Source organism: Sinocyclocheilus grahami, unplaced genomic scaffold (assembly GCF_001515645.1).
Source record: "Sinocyclocheilus grahami isolate Dianchi unplaced genomic scaffold, SAMN03320097.WGS_v1.1 scaffold1015.1, whole genome shotgun sequence".
Classification (NCBI taxonomy): Eukaryota; Metazoa; Chordata; class Actinopteri; order Cypriniformes; family Cyprinidae; genus Sinocyclocheilus; species Sinocyclocheilus grahami.
Window position 1 is genome coordinate 104,316 of NW_015506194.1, and position 26,212 is coordinate 130,527.

General features: G+C 37.7%; 1 protein-coding gene and 1 long non-coding RNA gene across 3 annotated transcripts in view; both read right to left on the bottom strand.

The window, feature by feature from the left end:
- Positions 1-20: 20 nt before the first annotated feature.
- Positions 21-4,393, bottom strand: LOC107565669 (uncharacterized). 2 transcript variants are annotated; one of them, XR_001606405.1, is made up of 3 exons: positions 4,368-4,393; positions 1,452-1,537; positions 21-1,275 (listed from the first exon to the last, which is right to left on the bottom strand). It is a non-coding gene; the product is annotated as an uncharacterized lncRNA (long non-coding RNA). The 2 variants fall into 2 exon arrangements; XR_001606404.1 differs by lacking the exon at positions 4,368-4,393 and adding an exon at positions 3,640-3,716.
- Positions 4,394-4,514: 121 nt separating this feature from the next.
- The window catches only part of LOC107565662 (stabilin-2-like), a 38,791-nt gene continuing 17,093 nt past the window's right edge, over positions 4,515-26,212 (bottom strand). The window contains exons 31-68 of the mRNA XM_016250923.1: positions 24,804-24,881; positions 24,518-24,607; positions 24,292-24,399; positions 24,066-24,197; positions 23,851-23,979; positions 23,699-23,761; positions 23,290-23,385; positions 22,669-22,864; positions 22,477-22,572; positions 22,319-22,364; positions 21,152-21,231; positions 20,919-21,044; positions 20,021-20,097; positions 17,293-17,364; positions 16,744-16,863; positions 16,622-16,666; positions 16,468-16,554; positions 13,437-13,580; positions 13,192-13,332; positions 13,004-13,063; positions 12,641-12,817; positions 11,637-11,726; positions 11,392-11,538; positions 11,121-11,180; positions 10,444-10,567; positions 10,037-10,186; positions 9,838-9,942; positions 9,618-9,725; positions 9,343-9,536; positions 9,090-9,231; positions 8,187-8,320; positions 7,924-8,089; positions 7,734-7,840; positions 7,511-7,627; positions 6,524-6,673; positions 6,181-6,429; positions 5,766-5,873; positions 4,515-5,075 (exon numbers count right to left, since the gene is read on the bottom strand). Of these exons, the coding sequence (XP_016106409.1) occupies positions 5,016-5,075; positions 5,766-5,873; positions 6,181-6,429; positions 6,524-6,673; positions 7,511-7,627; positions 7,734-7,840; positions 7,924-8,089; positions 8,187-8,320; positions 9,090-9,231; positions 9,343-9,536; positions 9,618-9,725; positions 9,838-9,942; positions 10,037-10,186; positions 10,444-10,567; positions 11,121-11,180; positions 11,392-11,538; positions 11,637-11,726; positions 12,641-12,817; positions 13,004-13,063; positions 13,192-13,332; positions 13,437-13,580; positions 16,468-16,554; positions 16,622-16,666; positions 16,744-16,863; positions 17,293-17,364; positions 20,021-20,097; positions 20,919-21,044; positions 21,152-21,231; positions 22,319-22,364; positions 22,477-22,572; positions 22,669-22,864; positions 23,290-23,385; positions 23,699-23,761; positions 23,851-23,979; positions 24,066-24,197; positions 24,292-24,399; positions 24,518-24,607; positions 24,804-24,881 (4,374 nt within the window). The 3' untranslated portion in view covers positions 4,515-5,015. The remainder of the gene's footprint in view (positions 5,076-5,765; positions 5,874-6,180; positions 6,430-6,523; positions 6,674-7,510; positions 7,628-7,733; positions 7,841-7,923; positions 8,090-8,186; positions 8,321-9,089; positions 9,232-9,342; positions 9,537-9,617; positions 9,726-9,837; positions 9,943-10,036; positions 10,187-10,443; positions 10,568-11,120; positions 11,181-11,391; positions 11,539-11,636; positions 11,727-12,640; positions 12,818-13,003; positions 13,064-13,191; positions 13,333-13,436; positions 13,581-16,467; positions 16,555-16,621; positions 16,667-16,743; positions 16,864-17,292; positions 17,365-20,020; positions 20,098-20,918; positions 21,045-21,151; positions 21,232-22,318; positions 22,365-22,476; positions 22,573-22,668; positions 22,865-23,289; positions 23,386-23,698; positions 23,762-23,850; positions 23,980-24,065; positions 24,198-24,291; positions 24,400-24,517; positions 24,608-24,803; positions 24,882-26,212) is intronic.

Consider the following 26,212-nt stretch of genomic DNA (forward strand, 5'->3'; position numbering starts at 1 on the left):
GATTGATCACTCATGCATTTATAGCAAAGATTGACAGGTTATTTGAACCCAGGACAGATTTGGACAAATGCTAATTAAACCCTGTATTGAAATGACAGCTGACAAACTTATGACTAAACATCAAAATGTTTTGACTTATTTTTAATAATTAATAGAACAGACACATGCATGAGTTCAGATCAGTTTGTCAGCACACAGCACCACCTTGTGGACAATACGTGTATCTGCAATTATCTGTAAAACTGCATTAGGAACAGGGCTGTTTAATCCTGCTCCTGCTGAGCCACTTTCCTGAGTTTAGCTCCAAACTGACTGAAAACACCTGAAGCAGCTAATCAAGACCTTTAGGACCACTAGAAACTTCCCGGCACGTTTGTTGGACCCTATGTTTCTTATTAAAATAAAGAATAATAATAAGAAAATTAACAAATGATGTTATTTACATGTTGTGTTTGTTTATCAGTTTGAGTTTGACATTTGAAGTGACTGACTGATTTATTAATACATTGATCTTGCGAGTCCTGAGATCAAATCATGCAAAACAAAGTCAAAATCTCAGTAAAACCTGTTGTCACAAACTCTGTGGAGCCGAGGATAAATGCTTGCCTTCAAACTTGAGCGTCTATTGCTTATTAAATATTTCATAATGCAGTTGCTTAAATAAACGTCAAACAATAGTAAAATGCCACAGGCTTAGTGGAGGAGCGTTTGCCTTTCATTCACCAACGTCTGGGTTCAAATACTATTGTTCTTCATTAATTCAAACAAAGTTATTAATAAAACCTCATCCAAAACACAAAACCGCTCTACAGATTCAGTGGCTCAGTAGATAAAGCACTGGACTTTCATCTAGAAGACCTGAATCCAAATCTCACTATTGCTTACTTTAAATTGTCGTCATTACATCCAACAAAGTACCACAAAAGCTAAGCACAACATGTGAAAGCTACAGTGGGTTAGTGGTTAAGCACAAGTTTTCAGATGATAAGGCTGTAATTGAGGCATGGGTTCAAATCCAACCTCAGTGTGTTCTGATAGCTTTGACAGATTTATTGTAGAATCACATGCAGGTGAATAGTGAAATATAGGCTCCTTCACATGTTCAGACAAGAGATCTGTGGCTCACAGGTTAGAGTGCTGCCTCATGGTTCAGAGGTTGCTGGTTCAATCCCAGCCAGATCTCTGTGATATGAGTGAGTGTTGTGTGAATGAAGGAGTGGGGATGATTCGGGTCCCCCCCGAGCCCCGGCACGATGTCCAGCAGGGGTTATACTTCTTGACAGAAAAAAAATAAAAGTTTAGCTGTATAAATTTTCAGCTCTGCCGTCCCTTCCGCACCTGTTTAGGTTACCATCATTTTCTTTCCAGAGGGGTGACCCTCCAAAAAGTAAATGATGGTAACCTACATGTTTAGTACACAACAAAACACAAACACAAGTTATGAGTCTTACCTGTCCATCAGCGGATGTCCATCATTACAGTGAAAGTCTGTCCACACGTCCCAGAGCTCTGCTTCTGTTCAAACACATCCCTTACTCTGTAGGTGAAGCACATATAATCACAAAATGAAACGCAGATAAACAAAGACTTTAATTTTATGTAATATGTACTATATGAGTTTGTTTAAAAAAAACATTTTTAAATAATTTAGATGTTTAAAAAAATGTAACTATATTATAGACAAAGATTTAAAACCAGTGGATTGACATATGTAGTTCAAAGACATGACACATTTCATGACACTCAAGGCTATTCTATTCATATAACTTCAATACACCTGAACTAAAATACTTTTTTTCCCTGTGGTCTTTAAAGTAAAATGTAAAGTAATTTTTTTATTTATTTAAATAGGTTGTCTATCAAATCAAAGTCCATGAATTTAACGTGTAACTATCACGCAAGCCACTTTGTTGTCAAGTGGTAATAAAAAAAAAAAATATATATATATATATATATATATATATATATATATATATATATATATATATATCAATCATTCATTTTTATATATATGTGTGTGTGTGTGTGTGTGTGTGTGTGTGTGCTTTGACCCGTGTATGAAAAGCAACAGGATTAAGATACACTTTCATGGCTATTTTATTGTTAAATAAATAAATAAATATGTACAAATATGTATAAATAAAAGTGGACAAGAAAAATATCTGGTTGAGATTTCTGATACTACTTTTAGATCAAAGAAGAAAACAAGTCTTAGTGCGACCCGGGCTGCCTTCAACCCCTACAAAACGGTGGTGTGTTGAACACACTGTTCTGATGACGCAAGAGTTGCAACTACAGCAGCTGAGAAGGCCAATCTTTGTGTTCTTTTTGAAGAATTTTCGGAGTCTGATGAAATCGGTATAAATATGAGTTTAATACTGCAAAATACGCTCGATGTTACAGTCACTGCCCTCGCCCTCCAGAATAAAAGAGAACATCCCAATCAAATGAAGGGATTTGTGGAAACTGTGGTTCCTAATTATTGTGATCCAACATTTGCCTCGCATTTCAGGATGAAAAGACAAACATTTCAGGTGAAGGACAATCCACTTCTTACCTCCGAGACTGTGTTATGATCTATATGACCTTATTATTTTTATCGTGAGTATTAGGCTTATCATTATTGCTGATCACTGTTGTTGTGCTATTGTAAAAAGGATATGGACCAGAAGACATTGCAATTACTAAATGATATTTAGACCGACTTAAAGAAGTTCCAGATCTATACTTGTGCCCTTATTATTTCAGTTATTTTACCTTTAATGTAAATAAACATGTGCAAACAATATCCTTGCTCTTGTGAATTTATTCTGATGTTTATTACATTGTGCAAGCTGTCTCTTTAATACCGCGTGGTTTACATACATGCTGCTGCTGATTGGGCTGACATGTTTGACACACCCTCCAAACAAGAGAAAACGCATCTCAAACCCCGTTGCACACCGTTTCCAGGAAACATGTCGTTCAACCCGGAAACCGTAGCAAAACGGTGCACACCGGTTAGAGCTTGAACTAGCCCCTATTAAACTGACACACCTTTCCTCTCTTCCACGCTGCTATTGGTTAAATAATATGCCCCACCCTTTAAAGAAAACAACCAATCCGGAACGAGAGGCAGTGCAGTTCTCCACTCCTATTGGTCTGATTCGTTAATCAATCACACTGTTTGACAGCACGTAAACACACCCACCAAATCCAGCTCTTCATCGCTTGATTAAAAGATATATTTAACTGTCTTTTCGTTTTGTCCTTTAAATCACTTTACATGTGTACAGTTACACATTTTCTCCGCCTGCCAAGTAAATATTGATATTTGATCATTTAAGTGTGAATACGGTGTTTACGATGCGTTCTATTTATAATTTCATAAATGTTTGAGACATTACATTTCTTTCAACAATATTACCGTCGATGATATATTTACAAACAGCCTCTGTTCTATTTTCTGGAAACTCAATTCGAGGAACTGTATCTCGTAGCTCCGTCCACACAGTTAGGTTGAGTGAAATTACATTTTATTAAACGATTAACTGACTCCCTGATAACTTCACATTTTAATATCACATTTCGATAAACGTGTGTTGTGTGAACGCCTCATTCAAAAGCCACAGACGCGAGTGTAGTGCTTCAGTAACTCACATTGATATGAACTGTTGTGTCTTCTGAAGGTTCTACATCTTCTGATCACTTTCATGTTGTCAAGGATCCGAAGTCTCTGAAAGTGCTTCTGCCGCCTAGTGGAGCGGATGGAAAACTGCACTTCACTTTATAACGTGTCATGTCGTATTACAGCGTCAACAGACTCATAGTTGCTTCAATTTGGCTCATTTACTATATGCACAAGCGACAAATACATGGACATTTTCATACTCCAGCAAAACTCAATATTTGTTGTGTTAAATGAGAATAAACGCATGTAACTAATTGGTGAACATCAGCTCCCTCTTGTGGTCAATTACGTGAAACTACAAACCCGAGGTGGTCGGTCAAAGGTGAGAGGACTTAAGTTTATATTTCATAAATTTAAAAACAAAAATATGATTGTTCAAAGTCTCGGCCAGCATAACAACACACATTTAGTAGTTTCAGTAAATGATCCAGATATGCTTGCAACCAATGGGGTAAGAAAGATAAAATGGCTGATGTTCTCAATTCAAAGCCAAATGCCCATGGTATAAACTTTTGTTTTTTGTTCCCACTAAGAATTTTGATAGAAACAAAAGAAAGCAAAGTGTGAGGAGTACTGTCATAAAAGGAAAAGGTCAAAACAAACTAGTTACATCCCAAATTATGTAACGATATGTGCAGTTTGGCAAGAGCAGGGTTTCCACACTTTTTTCCACAATTCTTAAATCATGTACTCTTACCTCTGAATCTTCTTCCACAGTGTCTCGTTCAAAATTCATGACTTTTGTAGTTTTTAAAAATCAGTGTGCACAACTTTTGTCAAGAGTGAAATTTGAACACAAAATTGTCGCATCATTTTGTTTAACAGAAAATTATTTTCAGGTGCATGTACTTTTAAGGTGCTTTGGATAATTAAGCATGTGTCAAATGTGTCAAAGATTGCAACCCCAAAAGACTTATTATGCATAAAATAGATATATAGAGCTCACAACCTTCACAATTTTTATTTAATTTTTTTAATTATTTGTGCTTTAAGCAGGGCAGTTATTTAAAACATTGTATGCTGGGCATTTATTAATGCCTGTAGTACAGCAGAATTTAGAGACTGCTGGTAACCAAATTCTAAACTTTTACACATACAAATAATCACTCGTCCCAAAAAAAAAAAAAGATAAAAAAGGTGGTCGTTCATAGGTGAGACCGACCAAAAAAAATGCATACACAACCTCAGTAGATTCAGATTGATTTCTCAGTCTAGTGTTCCACTGTCCCGTCATCGTGACATGGAGTTCACAGCATCCTCTTCTGTTCTCAAAGAGAAATGCAGCAGAATGTCCCACTGCTCTGCTACAGAGAGGATTCAAATCATTCCGTAGCTTATGCTTATTTCAGCTGTCCTGGAGGAGGTCATAGGATCCACTGGAAATCACTTGATGCTTGTCTTCTTCCTTTTACAAAAGACAAAACACATCCACTTTAGTGTACTTAAATTTGAACACATTCATTTGAGGAAATATTATAAGGAAGGTTGGTATAATGTAAAATAAGTCTTGTAAGACATAATACAAATTCTAAGCATTTAAGCAACCATAACAAGCTTATACCCAGCTAGAATATTTTCCCCAAAAGGTTTCAATAAAAATAAAAATAAAAACTTCCCTGCAATATTCTGGGAAGGTTAGTTTCAGGTTATTAAAAAAAACTATTAGAGAACATTCTGAATAGGTTATTAGGTTTATTTAGGTTTTTTTATTATTATAAAAATCAATCCCTGCAATGTTCTGGGAAGGTTAGTTTATTGTTATAAAAATAAAATGTGAGGTTATTAAAAAAACATCCCTGCAATTTTTGGGGAAATTTAGTTTATGGTTATAAGAATTAAGCCTAAAAATAACCATTAGAATGTATTCTGGGAAGGTTAGTTTTTGATAAAAAAGAAAAATAACTTACAGAGAACTTTTTTCATTCCCAAAAAATAACCAAATGGGAACCATATGGGAATGTTAGGGGAACGTTGTGTGTTTTCTGGGAAGAAAAGCTGCTTCTCTTACATTCCCAAAAAATAACCAAATGGGAACCATATGGGAATGTTAGGGGAACGTTGTGTGTTTTCTGGGAAGAAAAGCTGCTTCTCTTACATTTGACTCGCTGACCGTTGGAGTTTGTGCTTTTGTGGCAGGGAAAGAGTCATATACAGGATTACTGATGTTTGGACTGGATTCTGATGGGTTCACATCTTCATCCTCCTAAAAATATAATAAATAAAGTGATTATGTATAAACACACACCACATATAGAAAAAAAGAAAGTGTATAGGGCTGTCAGTCGATTAAATTATTTAATCACAAATAATCTAATACACAAAATAACTTCTGTAATTCTTGCATTTGGCAATTTGTGTGCATGACATTCAGTAGAATAATTTCATTAAACTTTCTGCCTAGGTTTTAATTATAAATAAATTATTGATAATTAACTTAATCCACTAATGTGAACTTTGACAGCCCTAATACAGAAACGTGAACACAAACAAGATGCGTAAACAAGGATTACCTTGAAATAATGGAACTGGAATGGCTTTGTTGTATGTGTGTAGAAATTGTATCCCACAAATCCAGCTGCTACGATGAGGATGATGAGCCCCAGGATGCCGATGCCCATCCCAGCCTTATGAGCCGCGTGGATGGATGGAGGTGGAGGGAGAGGTGCTTTCAATGGGCCCTGCAGAACATGGATGACCCCATTGGATGCCAAAATGTCGGAGTCTATGACATAACGGTCGTTGATGTATCCCGAGGAGGACTATGAAGATGAGAGTTACGACAAGCAGATTAAACACGTTTATCCACGTGACTCAAATGATTTGATATAAATGGAAGGAAGTCTGCATCCTCACCATTATTTGAGGGTTCTGGAGATCAGGCACACCCTTGATGGTCAGGCTGTGTCCCAGTCGTGTCCGGACATGAGTGATGTTAATAAGAGCCTGCAGTACTAAAGCCCTCCCATCCAGTAAGTGGTGCTCTATGTCTCTGCCGCTCAAAGTCTGTTGAACACATAAGGGGCATTAACCAAGGGGGCCTATACAGGGGTTTTCAAACTAGGGTCTGGGGTCCTAGTTTATTTTTTAGTACTGTTAATGTGTTTACTTACAGCATTTATGAAGTGTTTAATACTTTTTTTTTAATATACTGCTTTGGAATGATTCAGTATTTATTGTGAAAATTGCTTTACAAATAAATCTGAATTAGAAATCTGAATTTGAAAACATTTATTTTTATACACTACTGTTCAAAAGTTTGGGATCATTACTTTTTTTTATAAAGAAATTAATACTTTTATTTAGCAAGAACAAATAAAATGGATAAAAGGTGACAGTAAAGACAAAAAAAGTATATTTCAAATAAATGCCGTTCTTTTGAAATGTTGTACTCAAAGTATCCTGCCAAAAAACAGCTTCCACAAAAATATTAGGCAGCAATACTGTTTAATACATTTCAACTTTTAAAAATGTTTGAATGGTAGTGAATCTAATATTACTCTAACAGTTGGTAAAAAAATTTTGACAGCTTAATACAAAGTAAATATTTTAAAGATAATATTTTAATAACTTGCTTTGGCTTTAGCATAGTGACAGTATAAAAGCCAATTATTTAATTTTAACAATAAGTTGTCTTTATAATATCACACCAAATATTTTTATCTATAAAATATAATTATGAGCTGAAAGACTTTCAAAATCTGTCCACTGTTGTACAAGTCATGCATCAGTGTGGTTACTGTGAGATTAAAAGTGAAAAAAAAAACTTAAATATTATTTAAAAATACTTTAAACAAAATGGCAGCAAAATTTAAAAGTATAAAAGGTGTATGTGGAAATCACCTGATTGCTAAAGAGACCATCATTATCAGGTACAAAGAGAGTGGACTGGATAGTGATGTTACTTAGGCGATTCACAAACTCCTTTCCTGATGCTGAAGTTGAGTAATTCAGGATTTGCTAAAAAAAAAAGACAAAGAAGGTTCATAGAAGGTTCACCATGTCCATAAAATCATTTCAATGCTTTAACAAAAAACAAACAATCAAACAAACAAGCTCTACTCACGGCCAGGAAGTTAGACAGGGTTGGTCTAGCTGAGAGAACCTGCAGCAAGCTTCCTGTACAGGAGTATCCGTCACCAATGTAGCCAGTTTTACACTCACACTTCACATCTGAAACACACACAAACCGTCTAAACAAAAAATTCCCCCTGCTTGTATACACAGCTTCACATATATCCCATGATGACTTTTACCTTTCACTCTATAACAGAATGTGTCCCATGTCTCACTCAAGTTGTTGCGGACACCATAGTCCACAATCCCGACGTGTCCAGAGCCACATTTAGGGTTAGAGAAGCTCATAGGATACGCTACCCTCGCTTTGTCAAGCCAGCCTGCTGCGCACAAGTTATAACCAGCCTGCAGGACAAACGTAAGAGAAAAGACACCCGATAACATTCAGACAATGAGCGCTGAATGAGAGGTATGACAGCTAGTGTTACTGTAAGAGCACCACCTGCTGGGCATAGGACAGCTGTGTGTAGGTAGCGATAGTGCCTTCTGTTTCTTTGCAGGCCTCCTGCGCCATTGTATAGTTGAGTTTGTATGTTCCCTTTGATGAGCGATAATGAAAAACTCCCAATGTTTTATCTAAAAGAAAAAAAATCATTAGTCTAGTGAACTGCCTACCTAGACAACATTTTCTAAAGCAACCCTGCATGTACTCTTTGTCAAGAAAAAAATCCTAGAATGGGTTGCGATAAACAATATGGCATACAAGAAATATTGATTTAAAATATTTTATGCAGTACTGAAGAGGTATTATTATTTTTTTAATTAAAAAAATTCTAATTTAATTACATTTAAATTAATTAATTTAAAATATTTTTAGAAAAAAAATAAATCTTAAATTAAATTGTATTTTTATAAAAAATCCCCTTATTTAGCTTCCTAGGCACACACACACACACACACACACACATATATATATATATATATATATATATATATATATATATATATATATATGTATATATATATGTATATTTAACAGGATCTTCATTTTCATTGGTTTAAATAAAATATTTTTGTTACAAGAGACAATAAATATTGTATATGTTTTTATTATAATATTGTATAAATATTTTATAAATATAAAAACAACTTTGTGCATCAAAACCACTCTTTTCTTTGATTTTCAAAAGTCAACAAATATGCAAAAGCTGATTGTAACAACAAGCCAAACATGTCAGTCTCTGAGCAACATGTAATTTAAGGCATGAAATAAACTTCATCCTGTAAAATAAGTATAAGGAACTATGCAAAAAGCATTTCAAACATCTCCAGCACATGTCATAATACCACTTTTTTTTTCTTTTTTTTTTTAGCTAAAACACTAGTGCATATAAAAAATACAGACCCTCGTAGTGCAAGTCTGTGCACTGAGCATCTGAATGGCACTGTCCATTATCTTGTAGACAGCGATTGACTGGCAGTTGCTTTGCTTCACAATCAATCCCATCGCCAATATAGTTGTCTTTACACTCACACTTCCTCTTTCCCTGGTGACAGATGCACATTACATCTGTTTATGGATGTGTTAAGATTTATGTATCTGTATAAAGATCACATTCTGTTAAAAGAGCTATAACGAAAGAAAAGGTTCTGCTTACAGCTCCGGTCATGGTGCAGGTAGCGTGTTCGTGACACCCGCTGTTTTCACCATCAGCACAGGGGTCAACCGGTGTGCACACAAAGCCATCGCCAGAGAAACCTATGAGACATGTGCAGCTCACCTTCTCCCCCTTCTGACTGCACTGAGCATCCTTAGAACAGCCGCCATTCCAGTACTTGCACATATTGGCCGCTACATAAGAGGTAAGAGTGAGTAGACTGTTTCTACTTTTGTTTTGTCATCACTTTGCTATTGAGATCTTCATGTATGTACCTGTGCAGGTGATACCGTCTCCTTCATAGAAGGGTTTACAGACACAGGTGTTGTTCTCCATGCAGACGCCCTTCTCATGGCAAGCCGGATTGCAAACAAGACCATCGGCTGAAACGTCAGAAACACAGGGTGAAATGGGCTTGCAGGTATAAAGCAATGCTTGTCTTTTTCTAGTATGGTATATAATCCAAAAACAAAAGAATAACCAGAAGGTCTGTACCTAGTTTGTTCTCACATCGCAGACCAGTCCAGCCCTCTTCACAAAAACACGAACCGGTACCTTTAGGACCCTCATCACACGATCCATGTTCTGTGCAGTTGCAGGCTTAGAAAGAGGACACAAACCAAGTTTAAAATGATATATTATATGTATAATTTATTATATTTAATCAATTGAAATTTATTTAGAAAAGTCTCACCTTTGCAATCAGGTCCAAAATGGCCATCCACACACAGCTCACAGGCTACACCTGTGAATCCAGCATCACAAGTGCATGTGCCATTGCCTAGATGATCCTCGTCACACTTACCATGGTCACGGCAAGGGGATCCTGGATCCCCAGGACATGCTGGAGAACAGGAAATGTTCTTATCAACTTATAACTCTTTTTCTACATACGGTGGCCATAAAAAGTCTACATACCCTTGTTAAAATGGCAGGTTTTTGAGATGTAACAAATGAATGGCTAATATGTTTTTTTTACATATTAAAAGGGGTGTGTAGCCTTGTTGTAGCCGTTGTATTATATTTAACCAGCATAGCGCGATAATTTCAACTAATAATAATATGTCAACAGTTTACTGTGAATAGTAAGACACTGCTTACCAAGACAATCCCTGCCGTAGTACCCGGAACAGCACTTGGGCTTCCATATGACCACTGTACATGTTGATTGACATCCTGAATCCCTAGACAGCAGTGAATCCGGACGGACACACTTTTGTTCTGACTAGATTAAAAACACAATTGAATTAGTGTTCTTTCTTTAATACAGTATCCAATTAACCAGATTTAAATGAGGCTTTTAGTACATAGCTGTTATGCCAATTTACTCCTACAAGTAGACACACACACACACAAAAGAGTCGATGTAAAAATTTGGTATTGGTCAGATTTTTATATTTTGAAGAAGTATCTTATGCTCACAAAGGCTACATTTATTTGATGAAAAATACAGTAAAAGTAAAATAATATATTGCAATAAAAATGAACTGCTTTCTATTTTAATATATATTTTTATATGTAATTTATTACTGTGATGACCAAGCTGATTTTTTTTTCAGTCTTCAGTGTCGCATAATTCTTAAGAAATCACTCTAATATGCTGATTTCGTTTTCAAGAAATTTTTTTTTTTATTATTTTTGTATAAACCATTATCCATTTTTTTCAGGATCCTTTCATGAAAAGAAAGTTCAAATGAGCAGTATTTACTTGATGTAGAAATATTTTATATTTTAATATAATAAAGTAAGGTTTGGCTTCAAATGAAAATAAAAAGTACCTTTGGCTTGCTTCCAAGCGGGCAATCCAAAATAGCACGACCACAATACCTGCAAGCCAACTATTGCAACAACAAAACAAAAAAATAAATAAAGAATAATTATAATAAAAAATTATTAAAAAATGTTTTTCAAGATACCAAAAGGAAGAAAGGTACATTGATTTGATCTGATCACTTTAGCATTGATGCAAACTCCACACTACATACTACACACATTGTACAAAGTACTACAAGTAGATGTAATAAGTGAAAATACTTTGCTGGAACTCACAGTGAAATCAATGGTGTGCTTATAGTCACAGCGCCCCCCGACACTTGGAGGATTAAGCAGACAGTCAATGCCATAAATCATTCCTCCATTGAAATCAAGGTTTCTCTTTACAATCCAACAGCTTTTATGGTTCACATAAAGCTCCCCCTGAGGGGTAAATATGCATGATATGATGCATAGTTATTAAAGAAACAGCTTTTTGAATGCACAAGGCAAATGTTTTTTGTTTCTCCAAAAGTACTCACGATATGCTCTTCCCCCATGCAGGCCACTGACAGATCTGAGCCCTGTTGAGTCTTTAAAGAGCTGGCATGGATAAGCTCTGAGGGCAAGAGCTAGTAGACACAATAAATTGCAATACATTTAAATGATGCATTAGGGAGTCAACACTGAATTTCCTGTCATACTATATTAGTCTTGCCCTGCGTCTCAATGTTCATACTATCCATCCTAAATAGTATGTGAGATTAGAATAAGTGTGTCCCAAAGCATATTATGTTGAAAAGATTATGCCAAAAGTCCACGGATGGTCTACTATTTCGGGTCGATTTTTGAAGTGTGGATACGTGCACACTCTAATGGCTAATATTGCCCACAATCCATTGCGCTTTGGTGAAGGATTCTGTCCACAACTACAAACACGAATAAGAGGTGTTAAAAACTACAAACATGGCGGATGTGCACGACCAGCGGTTAGGTAGAGAGGCTTAGAAAAAGGAGTTTGAGTTACTAATATTCAACATTTAACCTGGTAAAAAATATTTATTTATTGTTATCCATGTTATATTTCATCTGCAACAGTAATGTGAACTTTTATAAACATCCATTTGGTCGTGAATTTTTAAACGCATCATTATGCAGAAAATATGAGCAGAGTTCTCCACATGAAAGACACACGACTGGCAGATCAACGAGCTACTTATTTTCTCTCCAGTACCGTAGGAAGTTAAATTAAATTAAATGTGGAGGATGTTAACTGTGACAAGATGATTGACAGGCCAGTTTACAGTGACAGAGTGCGTGTATCTATGCGACAGAGCGTCTGTTAAAGACGCAGTTGTGTGACGTGATAGTATGTCCCAAAGCTTGCCTACTCTTCTACTACACACTCAAAAGTGTGTACTTTTTCTTCACCAAAAGAGTCCATACTTTAAGGGCGTAGTGTAAGTAGGCACATTGAGAAGCAGCACAGATGATTAATACAGCCATGCCCTTGCCACAAAATTTAACACACTGGATAGAGACCAACCTTGCTGTCACGCACGATGTGGTATCTAAGATACTCAGCTAGCTGATCACGGTTATGCATCGCATACAGGAAGTCTTTTTGCTCTTGGGCCAGGGCGGCCATTGCAGCATCCGTGGGCAGGAACAGGGTGACAGGCTGATGAATTGGATCCATCACCAACTTCAACGTATCTGTGTCCTTTAAACAAACAAGGTAATATAAGATTTGGATTTTATTAGAAAAATTCCTCTAAAAAATAACACTTTTAATTTTATATAATAAAAGAAAAAAAGGCACACAAAAAAATCTGAACCCTAGACACTTTTTTTGTGGAGAGAATTGTATTAGAAAAAAAAGAAAACAACATATTTTTGCTTATTTTACCTCTAGAAGCTTGTAGAATGTCTTGAAGCCATGGAAACTGACCACATCTGAGAGATTACGCTTTTTAAAAGGACAATGACAAACAAAATAAAAAATCTATCAGTGTAATTTCATAATTTCCTGCTTTATTATTACTCTTGACATTATAAAATAAAAAATATTGTCAGAATAATCCTGTGGGGACATACTAGTGTGCTGTCTTGTTCTCTGTCTTTCTGAATCTGAAAACCAGGGGGCACTAGAACAGTGTCAATCTCATGGAAAATCCCATTGCTACTTTCCAGATCACTGAACACCACTTTGGCTTTGTTATTGATGTATATAGTATCCTAGAAACAAATAATGAGTGTTTCAATAATATGCATAATATGTATCTTATGCAGTCATCATACTGAGTTGTGATAATGTTATCTTTGCATCAGGCACACTGTACCTCAGAGTATGTAATGGTGAGGATGTCACCAGTAAGTGTGGTCAGGTTACGAGGCTGCATAAGGTCTTCTGGGAGGAGGGCACGGCAGGCCACAATGTGGTACCTCAGGATTTTAATTTCCATATGAGTCCGTTTTACAATGTCCTTAACCTAAACAAAAGCAGTGACAATAACGAAACCTGCTATCACATCACAGTTTCCTCTTACTATTCATGATACTCATTAAGAGGCAGAGTAGATGTAGAGTACTAGATATAGACATGTAGATCAAAGGCCATTTGGGTGAATCACATAAAACCTGTTGAAAACATGTCCAAGTCATATTTTAGCTTATATTCCGATTCTGATTCATTGCAATGAACCATATTTTCTGCTTTCAAGTTTGTAATTTTCCTTTTTAATTCTTGAGTTTATCTTAGTGACAATATCATTAGGACATACTTTTGTTTATTTCATGACTTCAAGTTCAGTCTCATGGTACAAGGAATGGATGGATAATCTTCTAGCCAGTCATGGCGCAAGCTGATAGGTCCTCTACTTGTAATTTGTCAACCAATCATATTGCATACTATGCAAACGAGCTAATAGGCATGTAATTTGTCAGCCAATGGGTTTGCATGCATCATATACGCTAACATTTAAATAGCCAGCTTTAGCCAGTTTGCTGGTTTAGTCAGTTGCTGTAAGAGTTAGTAGTTTTTTTTTGCTTCTGGTCACCTTGGGGTGAGTAAATGTTTATTTTTTTTTTAAATGTTGAATCCCTCACTCAAGTGTAGATATTTTTCCTACTGTTTTGCAGGAGGTAATTTTTCCTTATCTCTATCAGCTTGCTTTGTGATATTCTGCAATGGTAAGTTTTGGTCTTCATGGTATAACTGTTTCTAACAAGATAAGCCTTAGCCAAATTGGTTCAGGGACACGTGGTTCTAAAATCACATGGTGTTCGTTCTTCTGTAGAACTAAATATTGAGATTTTGGCTCTTCTCCATACAATGGAACTCAAAAAACTCCAGTGTTGCTTGGATCCCAACAAGTATCATTTGTGTTCTGCAGAAGACATACGGATTTAAAATCACTTCAAGTTGAGTAGTTTTTTTTTGGGGGAGGGAGGGCTGAACTATACCTTTTATATCACCGAACTCTAGATATTCAATCTACTTGGCCATGTGGCAAGACCCGTAGCAAATCGATCCATTTGAGTTGTATAGCATAGTTTTGTTCAATGTAATGCTGTATCTTACTGTTGTATTAATAGTAGAATATATCAAGGTGTCTTTTTAACAGTTTGTGGTGTTTGTGAACACTGGGCTTTCTAAATTGATTATTCCTAAAATGTGGTCTGTTAATTTAACTCTGAATTGGCCAAATGCAGTCTGGTTAAACTAGTAATACCCACAACATTTTTATTGATTTGGTTTTCACTGTGCTGAGTGGAGAATGTCGTGCATGTGCAATCTTGCTCCTGGAGAGCAAATTCACAATGTACAATCATACCATCACACAATGGCTATGTTTACATGCACAATTTTTGTTCAATCGGACTGAATTCATTCCGATTGATGTATCTGAATGTAGTGTTTACATGAACGCTAAAAGTGATCGGGTTGATGTGCGCGTATGTCAAGCTTCAAATCGGATTTTTTTCTTTTTACATGCGCACACTGCACAAATATATTTCTTACAGAGTTTCTCACTGTTTGCACAACCACTCTCCTACAATGTTTGTTTAACGGCAGAATTGATATTTATCTATTTATGGATTAATATACATGTAAACTGCTGTGCAGTGCTGCTCTTGTTTATCAAGCAGTAAAAATGCCCCTCCCCTTTTTGAAAAGGAATAAACCACCCCTTTCATTCCGATCGAGCTCAGTTGGATCGATTAAGGTGTTTACATGAAGGCTTTTCAGTCCGGTTGAGTGGTCAATCCGATTACAAACGTATTTGGTTGCATGTAAACGTAGCCAGTGTCCTGCAGAGTTTAGCTCTGGCCTGCCACCACACATTTAAGTTTCTAGAAGACATTGATTAGCTGGTTAAGGTGTTTAAATGGGTTTGAAGCTAAACTCTGCAGGACTGTGGCCCTCCAGCAGCATGACTGGACACCCATTACTCTCCATCCAGCATTTTATCCAATCACACTGCTGCCTATGTACCTTCACAAGCAGGTTCATGCCTCAACTTTTCATTGGTAGCTATCTTTGATGCTTGAAAGTCTGGTAACTTATTTTATTTAATTTCAAAATGTCTTTTGCCAAGTTTGTCAATTACTAAACCGTTGAGGTTCATTTTGCGCAGTATGTGGAATGCGGCTAACAATCTTGCCTCATGTATTTCCATACAAGGCGGTGCGATTCACTCCAATGCAGCAATACCCACAAATAGTGCAGGGCAACTTCGGTCCTGGAGGGCCACTGTCCTGCAGAGTTTAGCGCCAACCCCAATCAAACACACCTGCCTGTAGCTTTCTAGTGATCTTGAAGACATGGATTAGCTTGTTCAGGTGCGTTTGATTGGGGTTGGAGCTCAAATATGCAGGACAGTGGCCCTTCAGGACCGAAGCTGCCCAGCCCTGTGCTAGTGGGAACTAATTTTTAAAGTGTAATGTTTTTCTTTGTTGATGAGCTGAGCTACCTTTCTGTCTCTCTCCCATTGAAAATAAACTGAGAACTCAAAGTTGCCAGGTACGGTGTAAAATGCCCTTAAAAGTTAAAACAACACTTGGGTTATTCTTGGCTCTCTAGTTAGTTATTTGGTATGTATACTTTTTTTTTTATTTAATTTTTTTTTTTACTCTTGCAGCTTTGAATGGACGACACCTGCAAAACATTTGAGGCAGTTGTTGATGACCAGAACCTATGCAAGAAACTCCATCTCCTGCTCATTAACACATTTTAATGTTATTGTAGCAGTAATAAGCCAAGTGTTTTTTTTGTGAATGCAGTTTTAAGAGTGTAGCAATGGAAGTCTTCAATTCAATTGAAAAGTACTGCTGTTGTGATTTAACAAGTTTGCTCCGATTGAATCTTACCTCTGGTTTGTTGTAAGCATCTGCATTAGGTGCAAAGACTGTGAAGGGGCCACGATTTCCAAGTTCAGGAATATTATTTCTCTGTAAATTCAGTTAAATCAGTCTCATTCAGGCTAAAAACATCATTGTTAAAAATGACTAAGAATAAGCGTACCATCAGTCCAGTGTAAAAGTCTCCTAAACTTCTGTTTAGAATCTCCTAAAATGAAAGAAATAAGTTACTTTTAAGGTATTGCTACATTTGTGTTCCTGTTTACATTTTGCTGTACTTCTCACTCTTTTCAGGGTGCCTTTGCAAGTTTCTCCATCTCCAATAAAGCCAGGCCTACAAGTGCAGTTCCTCTCCAGGGGTCCTGTCATGGTACATTGGGCATACCTGTGACATCCTCCACTTTTCTGACAAAGAAAAAAATTTATAGTGACATTGTTTTGACAATCTTTGAGCTGAGTGCAACAATGTCATTTTTAATAGTGGTTTTCAACTGGTGGGCTGTAATTCAGAATGGATGAATAAGTGGGTCTGTTCTGATGAAACATTCACTTTTAAAACATTTAGAATAGAAACCAATGAAGAAGTATTTTGATTAAGGACAATTTTGGTTTAAGTTTGTTCGCTAAACAACTCTGATGCTGTTGATGCACTAGATATTGTGTAAATCTGAGTCGTTATGTAAAACCAGTTGGAACCACTAATATAGTCCTTTTAATGTAGTTCTCAAAAGCACATACCTCAAGACAGACATTGATGGCTTTACATTGCGGTTATGTAAAACCAGTTGGAACCACTAATATAGTCCTTTTAATGTAGTTATCAAAAGCACATACCTCAAGACAGACATTGATGGCTTTACATTGCTTTCCATCCCCAGAAAAGCCTAGTTTGCAAATGCATGCTGTCTGAAAACAAAGTTAGTATACGGTGTCATTACTTCAAATTGATTCTATGGGTGAGTCGAATCTCTCAATTATGCATGGGTCATTTTTCACTCAAATTAAATATTGTTTAATGCAGTGGTTTTCAGAGGTATGTATAATTTAATTACAACGTGAAGCCGGGAGTGTTATTATTTTCTAAAATAAGGTAGATGAAATATAAAAGTACGAGTTTGCTGACTTCATTTCGTTCACTCCTTTCTGATATAGTGCACTCAACTGCCATACACTATATAGGGATAAGTGGACGAGTGAGTGATTTCATTCAGACACCGCTAAATAAGGTTTTGGTTTTTTCGCACTGAGTTCCGGGAGGACTAACATGCTTTCGTCGTAAGTAACCTTAACTTGTGCAGTGATTGGTGGCAACAAACATGTTACCACTATTAATTATCTTTAAGCTGCAGTTAGAACTAGTCTGTATGAGATGAATAAAGCAAATCAGTATCTTGCCAGTAAAGTTTAGATGGATGAAGATTGTAATAGAGGTAAAGACGATTACAGTGACATACAGGAATCATACACCATTAGACGCGCAAGTCCGTTATTACACTGAACAAAATTATAAACGCAACACTTTTTTGTTTTTGCTCCCATTTTTCATGAGCTGAACTCGAAGATCTAAGACTTTTTCTATGTACACAAAAGGCCTGTTTCACTCATTGTTCATAAATCTGTGTTAGTGAGCACTTCTCCTTTGCCGAGATAATCCATCCACCTCACAGGTGTGGCATATCAAGATGCTGATTAGACAGCATGATTATTGCACAGGTGTGCCTTAGGCTGGCCACAATAAAAGGCCACTCTAAAATGAGCAGTTTTATCAACAGCACAATGCCACAGATGTTGCAAGTTGAGGGAGCGTGCAATTGGCATGCTGACTGTAGGAATGTCCACCATATAATTTTGTTCAGTGTATGTATGTGCAAATAAACACCGTGTATGTGCGCTCTCTGATAGCTTTTTGCATGAGCACAGTTCAGTATATATGGGCAAAAAACACTCTGATAGAGGAACTGTTCACTGGTCATGTTGAGCTGCCTTCAGACAGATCACCACATTCGACAAATTCAGAATGTTGTATTTGCTTTTTTTTTTTAATTTGTTTAGCTCTGTTCAATAATTCTGAATGGATCGGTATAGATTTATATACAGTCAAGTTAAGGCACCTGGTATAGTGGTCTGTTGGCACCTCCGTGTGGTCCTGTTTGGTTTTACAACTTGACTTGTAGCTAAAATGTTCTAAACCAGGGGTGTCAAACTCAATTCCTGGAGGGCTAGAGCACTGCAGAGTTTAGATTCAACCTTAATTAAACACACCTGACCCAACTAATGAAGTCGTTCAGGCTTATTTGTAAACTACATGATATGAGTGTTGGAGCAGGGTTAGAACAAAACTCTGCAGGGCTCCGGCCCTCCAGGAATTGAGTTTGACACCCCTGCTCTAAACGAATGCAACATTTATTTTATTTCCTCACAGTTTTTGTTGTTGCACTGTATACATAAATTGGGAATTATGAAAATCTAAATTTTTTATCTTTTATTAAATTTATATAAAAACTTGCAGAACATTTAGTTTTGTGGGAATCATCCTCAAGCTTGAACTTGGTAAAAACTATTTATTTAAAATGTCTCAAGTCTTAATACTTTTCCTTTTGTTATACTGGGATTAATCATACCGGGATGTATGCTAAAATTGTTGGATGTGGTACCCTACCCAGAAAAGTTTCTACCAGCAGCCACTGGTAAGAAGTCTTATTTGGCAAATATTTCCTCTGACTCTTTGAACAGATTTAGTCCACAATTATTTTATTTTGCATTACAGTAATGAGAATTGTTTATACAGTGTTGGTATTTATGGGGTTTAATTTACAACAGGAGAAAAAATGGTTTCTTTCCACCTAAAAGTGAAAGTTTTTTGGGGGGGGAGGGTTATTAAGAAAGTATTGCTTAAACTGTATGGGAGTTTTTCTGCAGCCTTTATGCAGCTAAATAAATGCTGAAATATATTTTTTATGGCTCGAAATGTAATGCTTTGTGGCATTACACTTGAAACAGCTAATAAATCTTCAGCTTCTTCTTATTATTATTTTATTTTTTTGACGGGGGGGCAGAGGTATTCATTAATTAAAAACTAACAGATCAGCTTGAAGTTGTATTTTCAAACTTTGAAGCGTTGTTACTACAACTCGTATGCTCCTTAAACATTTACAGTACATTTAGAACAATGTATTGTGTTCCCTTTGATTTCTTTACTTGATATTAAAATTACCTTCATAAAACCTACAGAAACCCTGGATTCACTTAAAATTGTATTTGATTTGTTTGTTGGCTGTATGAATGCTCTGTTTATATTTGCATCCTACCTTATTAGGGCCTGTATGAATACAGTCACCATCTGCATGGCATCCCCCATTATTACCATCCAGGCATGGATTGATGGCTTCAAAAACACACACAATCATTAACACATAATGAACAATGTATTGTGTTCCCTTTGATTTCTTTACTTGATATTAAAATTACCTTCATAAAACCTACAGAAACCCTGGATTCACTTAAAATTGTATTTGATTTGTTTGTTGGCTGTATGAATGCTCTGTTTATATTTGCATCCTACCTTATTAGGGCCTGTATGAATACAGTCACCATCTGCATGGCATCCCCCATTATTACCATCCAGGCATGGATTGATGGCTTCAAAAACACACACAATCATTAACACATATCAAATACAATAAGTTTGTTTCATTTGGAATACTGCAGTCACGGTCCATACTGTATCTCACAGAAGTGAATACACCCCTCACATTTTGTAAATGCAATGTAAAGTAGTGAGTGTACAGCTTGTATAACAGTGTAAATTTGCTGTCCCCTCAAAATAACTCAACACACAGCCATTAATGTCTGAACCGCTGGCCACAAAAGTGAGTACACCCCTAAGTGAAAATGTCCAAATTGGGCCCAATTAGCCATTTTCTCTCCCCAACATGGCACCTCATGGCAAAGAACTCTCTGAGGATCTGAAAAAACTAATTGTTGCTCTACATAAAGATGGCGTAGGCTATAAGAAGATTGCCAAGACCCTGAAACTGAGCTGCAGCACGGTTGCCAAGACCCTGAAACTGAGCTGCAGCACGTTGGCCAAGACCATACAACGGTTTAACAGGACAGGTTCCACTCAGAACAGGCCTCGCCATGGTCGACCAAAGTTGAGTGCACGTGCTCCGCGTCATATCCAGAGGTTGTGTTTGGGAAATAGACGTATGAGTGCTGCCAGCATTAAATATATACACAAATATGAGGGGTGTACTCTCTTCTGTGAGATACCGCATATATGTGAAAAAATATATATATATATATATATATATATAATGTATATATCACTTTTTATCACACTTTTATTATTGTGTTTCTCCTGGACCTCAAACCCAGGACATTGGCACTGTAAGTGTCATGGACTACCAGTTGTGTACACTACCCTTCAAACTGGATATTAAACTGACATATACACTTACAAATGCATACTTTTCCATCGCCTGCATAACCCGGGTGGCACACGCATATTCTCCATCCTGGGAGAGTTCGCTTGCACACGGCGTGGACAGAGCAGCCACCGTTATTCTCTGCACATGCGTCCACCGCTTGGGTTGGAGATAACACCATATTAGTACATTAAACCACCATTTAGGCTCATTGCTACAAATGTTATTTGACAGCAGTGTGTTTGAATGTTTCTTGAGATGCTTACCTGTGCAATATGTGCCGTTGCCCTTAAATCCTGCAGCACAACTACAGTAGTATTTACTGTCCACCGCGTTCAGCAAGCAGCTACAACAAACATCAAACCCAAGTCATAAACGCAATATTTAAAGAGTCACGTCACAAAAGCAAATCCAGGTCACATTTTGCAAAAAGTGCTTAATCAACTTTAAATAAGGTCTTGCAATTATCAATAGGTGTACACATCTAAGGAGTGAATAACCAGCGCTCTCTTCCACCTTCAATACCACGACTGAGGTGAGACCCTTGAGCAAGGCACCGAACCCCCAACTGCTCCCCGGGCACCGCAGCACAGGCTGCCCACTGCTCTGGGTGTGTGTTCACAGTGTGTGTGCACTTGGATGGGTTAAATGCAGAGCACAAATTCCGAGTATGGGTCACCATACTCGGTCACACTTCACTTCACTTTCTTTTGAAATATAGGACTAATACAAATTTTGGGATTTTTTTTTTCTATGGTTCCCAAGAGGACTCAATTAAGAACTTTTCACAAATTTCAAACCACTCTCTCAGTTAGAGGAGTTTGATTTTTAAGTTAACATTTCACCCAAATTCACATTACCATTCAAAAGTTAGGATTTGTTCATGAAATCAATACTTTTAGTCAGCAAGGACACTAAATTGACAAAAAAATACAGTAAAGACCTGTATTGTTTGAAAATAGTTCCATTTCAATCCATTTGAATAATTTACAATAATTTTTGAAGGATCATGTAACACTGAAGACTGACTGCTGAAAACTCAGCTTTGTCATCACAGTTAAACATTACATTTTAAATTGTATCCAGATAGGACACTTTTTTCAAACTGTAATATTTCATAATATTCTTGTTTTTACTGTATTTTTGATCAAATAAATGCAGCTTTGGTGAGAATAGGAGACTTATTTTAAAAACACTTCAAAATCTTACCAACCCCAACAAATAAAGAAAAAGATAATTCCTATTTTATTATTTTTAGAGAATAGAACCGGTAAAATTATGCATAAAAATAATGCAATATTTTTGTTTTGACTTTGAGGTGTAATATGACATGATTTCTACAGGTTTTGTGTGATTTACCCAAGAATGTTTACTTGATACAGATGGTAGTACTGTAGTACTTCCAAGACGTTCTTCAAAGAAAGTAAACTTACTTGGCACTACTGTGGCATTTTCCTCTGCACATATCTGATGTAATAGCTGAAAAGAGTCAACATATATATTATTTACAGATTACATTAAATATATACTCAGATGGTGCAAGGCATCCAAATGTATGTATCAACATTCTTGTAACAGGTGAGCATCATACCAACGTTGCAGTTTATTCCTCTCCAGCCCAGATCACACATACAGCTGCCGTCTCCATCCACACCGTCTTTGCAGCGTCCGTTGACACACTTACACTCTAAACAGAAAGATAGTGCATATGCAAACTTTGTATGAGCTAATTGTTTACAGAGTACGTAGTATATGAAAGTATGAGTTTTTAAATGTTTAATACCTTGATCACAGTGAATTCCATATTTTCCAGCTTGGCAAGTCTCACACGCGGTGCCGTTAAACCCCTGGTTACACTGACAGATGCCTGTGCCATTGATCCCATCTACACACACACCGTTGGCAAAACAGGACTGACCTTCTGGCCCCGGACACTTCTCGCAGTTAATACCATAATAACCTGCACAACACTTTCTTTCCTGCAAAGAGAGAGAAACTTTCTGATATCTACCTTATTTTTAACATATAAGAGGACATGGCCATTTGTAACTGGAATGTACGAGGCTTCCGGTGTCATCTGCTTCCAGTTAATTTTTTGCTGTACAAAACAGCTTGTTATGCTGCTTGATGTTGGAAACAAGTACCTATATTATTTTAATGTACCGTTATATTATAAACACACTGATTTTCCATGCAAAGTTTTTCAGCACTTCATTATTATTTACCCGTAGCGGCTAATGAATCGCAAGTCTTGTACATTCATAGAAAATAGCTTAGTTTCATATTTAAAATAAGGTGGATATCATCATGTCAAGCACAATGAAATGTTTTTTTTTTAACTGAACTCCAGAAAGCTCTGGCTGCTTGTGATTGTGAAAAGTGAATGAATGCATCTTGTACATACAATGTTGACTTTCTCACAAGAAACTTTGCATCCGATGGTCAACAGTGTCTCTCCAAGGTATACTCGACTATAAATGCATCTTTTCTTTCGGCTCATCTGAGAACAAACAATGAATTGGAAAAGTTTCAAAGTTCTTTTTTTTTTTTCCATAGGGAATTTGGAAAGATTTCTACTCCTTTGTGATTTCAATTAATTACAATTTTTCAAATAAAAAATAAACTTGGTAATTTATTAAGTTCTCTTACTAAAGAAATCAAAATATGTAAATTGTCAATTTGTAATCAAACTAATATCAAATTATACAGTATAAATTCATTTTTCAAGTGAATCGTAAAATGACCGTCTTAATAATATGAAATATTGGCATCCAAACACTTTTTTTTTTTTTTGGACCACACTGTACACTCACCAGTCTTTTTGTTCCTGAAGGGCAATGGTTCTCAGATGGGTGGAAACAGTCTATGCAGCGTCCCTACAGATACAATGTACATATTTAGATTGGATATTTAAAGGATACAAGTAAAAATGACCAGGTAAAATGGTTAAATAGATATATTGCACCGTGATAATTTTGGTGGTAGCTCTGTCACAGCGGTTGTTGGGAATGCTCAGGACTGCAGACACGGTGTGGATCACACCTTTACTGGTCTCTATATCAGTCATGTTCACCTCAGCCTCATTTACAAGCAACTATGACAAAAAAATCTCATATTTATAGAAGACTTAGCACTTGATTTACTAAGCTGACTTTTAAGCTGAATTTAGCACTGACTTACTTTCTTATCTTGCCGGAAAATTCCCAGTTGGTACGAAAAGCCAAGCATGGTATCTTTATACAGTCCATCCACCAAATCTCCATCTTTTAGAGTCTCATTTATTATAATGTGATACTGGGTCATATTCAAATCCTAGAAACAAATACACAAAATTCATGATGCAAAAATGAGACACTATATAATTAATATCACTACAGCTGAGTAATTTAGTGTGTTTGTATAATACCATTGACTCCTTGCCCGTTCTACTGAGGTATTCTCGGATCGCGCTGTCTGTTGGAGCAAACACAGTAAAGCCCGAAGACACCTCCATTTCATCAGTCAGGTTGTGTTTCTGGATAAATGCAAAATAAGTACAATTCAAAAACAAGTCCAAGCCATATGTAGAGGATGATAATTTTTATTCGTGATGTGGCAGGCCTACAAGACTTAAGAAAAATTAGCTGACTCACCAAGAGAGAGCTGTGGAAGAGAGAGAGATCAGCCCTCTGACTCAATACTTCCAGTAAACCTTCACTCATCTGTTGCTCAGGCATCAACACCTAGAGTGAACAACAGTGGCAAATTTTTTCAATCTGTGTGTATGTCATCACTTTATCAGTAAGTTTGCACTTTATTTTAAATTTAAGAAACACAATTTTGCATCACCTTTTCTGTGTACACAATTATGCAACTGTTAGTAAATGAGACCCAATGTTGTACTAGATTTTATTAAAAGAAAAGACTCTAGGGTCGTACTTTGTCAATAAAATGGATAACTCCATTCTTTGCTGCCATATCTCCATAAGTTATTTTTCCTCCTGCGACAATAGTGGTCTGAATAAAAAGACAAACAGAAGATATCTTGGCGGAGTTGAATGACAGACAAAATTGTACTGGGATTAATCAAAAAGAAAAGCTGTTCCCTTTCAGTTGGTCACTCTCGACATCACGTCGGATGACCGACGAATTGGGATCTCGACGTGTCTTTTTAAAGATGTCATACCATCTGTGTGTTTCTGGGTGCGGTCGTTACCTGGTGCCGGGTGATGTCACAATCGCTGCCTCTCGTGCCTGGGCATGAAGCACGCTGAGGTGGCTTTCGTGGGTGACTCATGCTCCCATTGCGGGGGTATGACCATCTCGGAGTTGCGGACCAGACTCCGTTACCTGCAAGGGGGCGGAGTGCCCGTGCCACTGCCTAGATCTGGGGCTCCCTCTGGTGGCAGCCGGGGGCGTCCTTTTTCTAGCGGTGGGCGGACTGGTCTTACGGTCACGGTGAGGAATTCCCCTCCGGGGATGCCCAAACCCGCCGGCACTGCGAAACCAGCAGAGCTCTCAAAAGAGCAGGCTGGACCCTCCCGGGGGGTACCACCTGTTTCTTCCGAGGCTCCCCCCGACGATTGGATGTCGGTTGCAGCATCGGAGGGTGAGCCGGACTTTTCCAGGGATGAAGATCCGTCAGCGTTACCGCCCTCTGGGCGGTCAGCGGTGCCGGATACGGACCCGGAAATGATGGCTATGCTTTCCCGGGCCGCCGTAGGGGTAGGGCTCGAGTGGAGACATCCATCGTGTCCCGAGCCCTCAAGGTTGCACGATTGGTTCTCAGGATGGTCCGCGCTGGTTCTCAGCGCCCTGCCTCGGTGTCTTTCTTAACGGAGGTGCATGAGGAGCTCAACAGGTCGTGGACAGCACCTTTTTACTGCCGGAAACCGATCTGCTGGTTCCTCCTCCCTCACCACCCTCGATGGTGGGGCAGCTAGGGGGTTACAAGGGTGCCCCCGGTGGAGCGGTCGGTTGCAATGCAGTAGTGTCCTAATACCGCCTCCAACCGGCAGGGAGAACCGTGCCTCCCCTCCCGGGTCTGTAGGTACTCGACTGGCCAGCGATGCTTATACGACCTGTGGAGAAGCTGCCTCCGCCTTACACGCTACGGCGTGATTGCAAGTGCACCAGGCCAAGGCACTGAGGGACTTGCACGAGGGTGGTCACGACCTGGAAGTTCGCAGAGAACTCCGCACCGCGGCGGACCTCGCACTACGAGCGATGAAGGTTACGGCGCGGTCTCTGGGTCATGCGATGTCCACTATGGTGGTCCAGGAGCGCCATTTCTGGCTGTGACTGGCTGACATGCATGAGACGGACAAGACACGATTCTTGAACGCCCC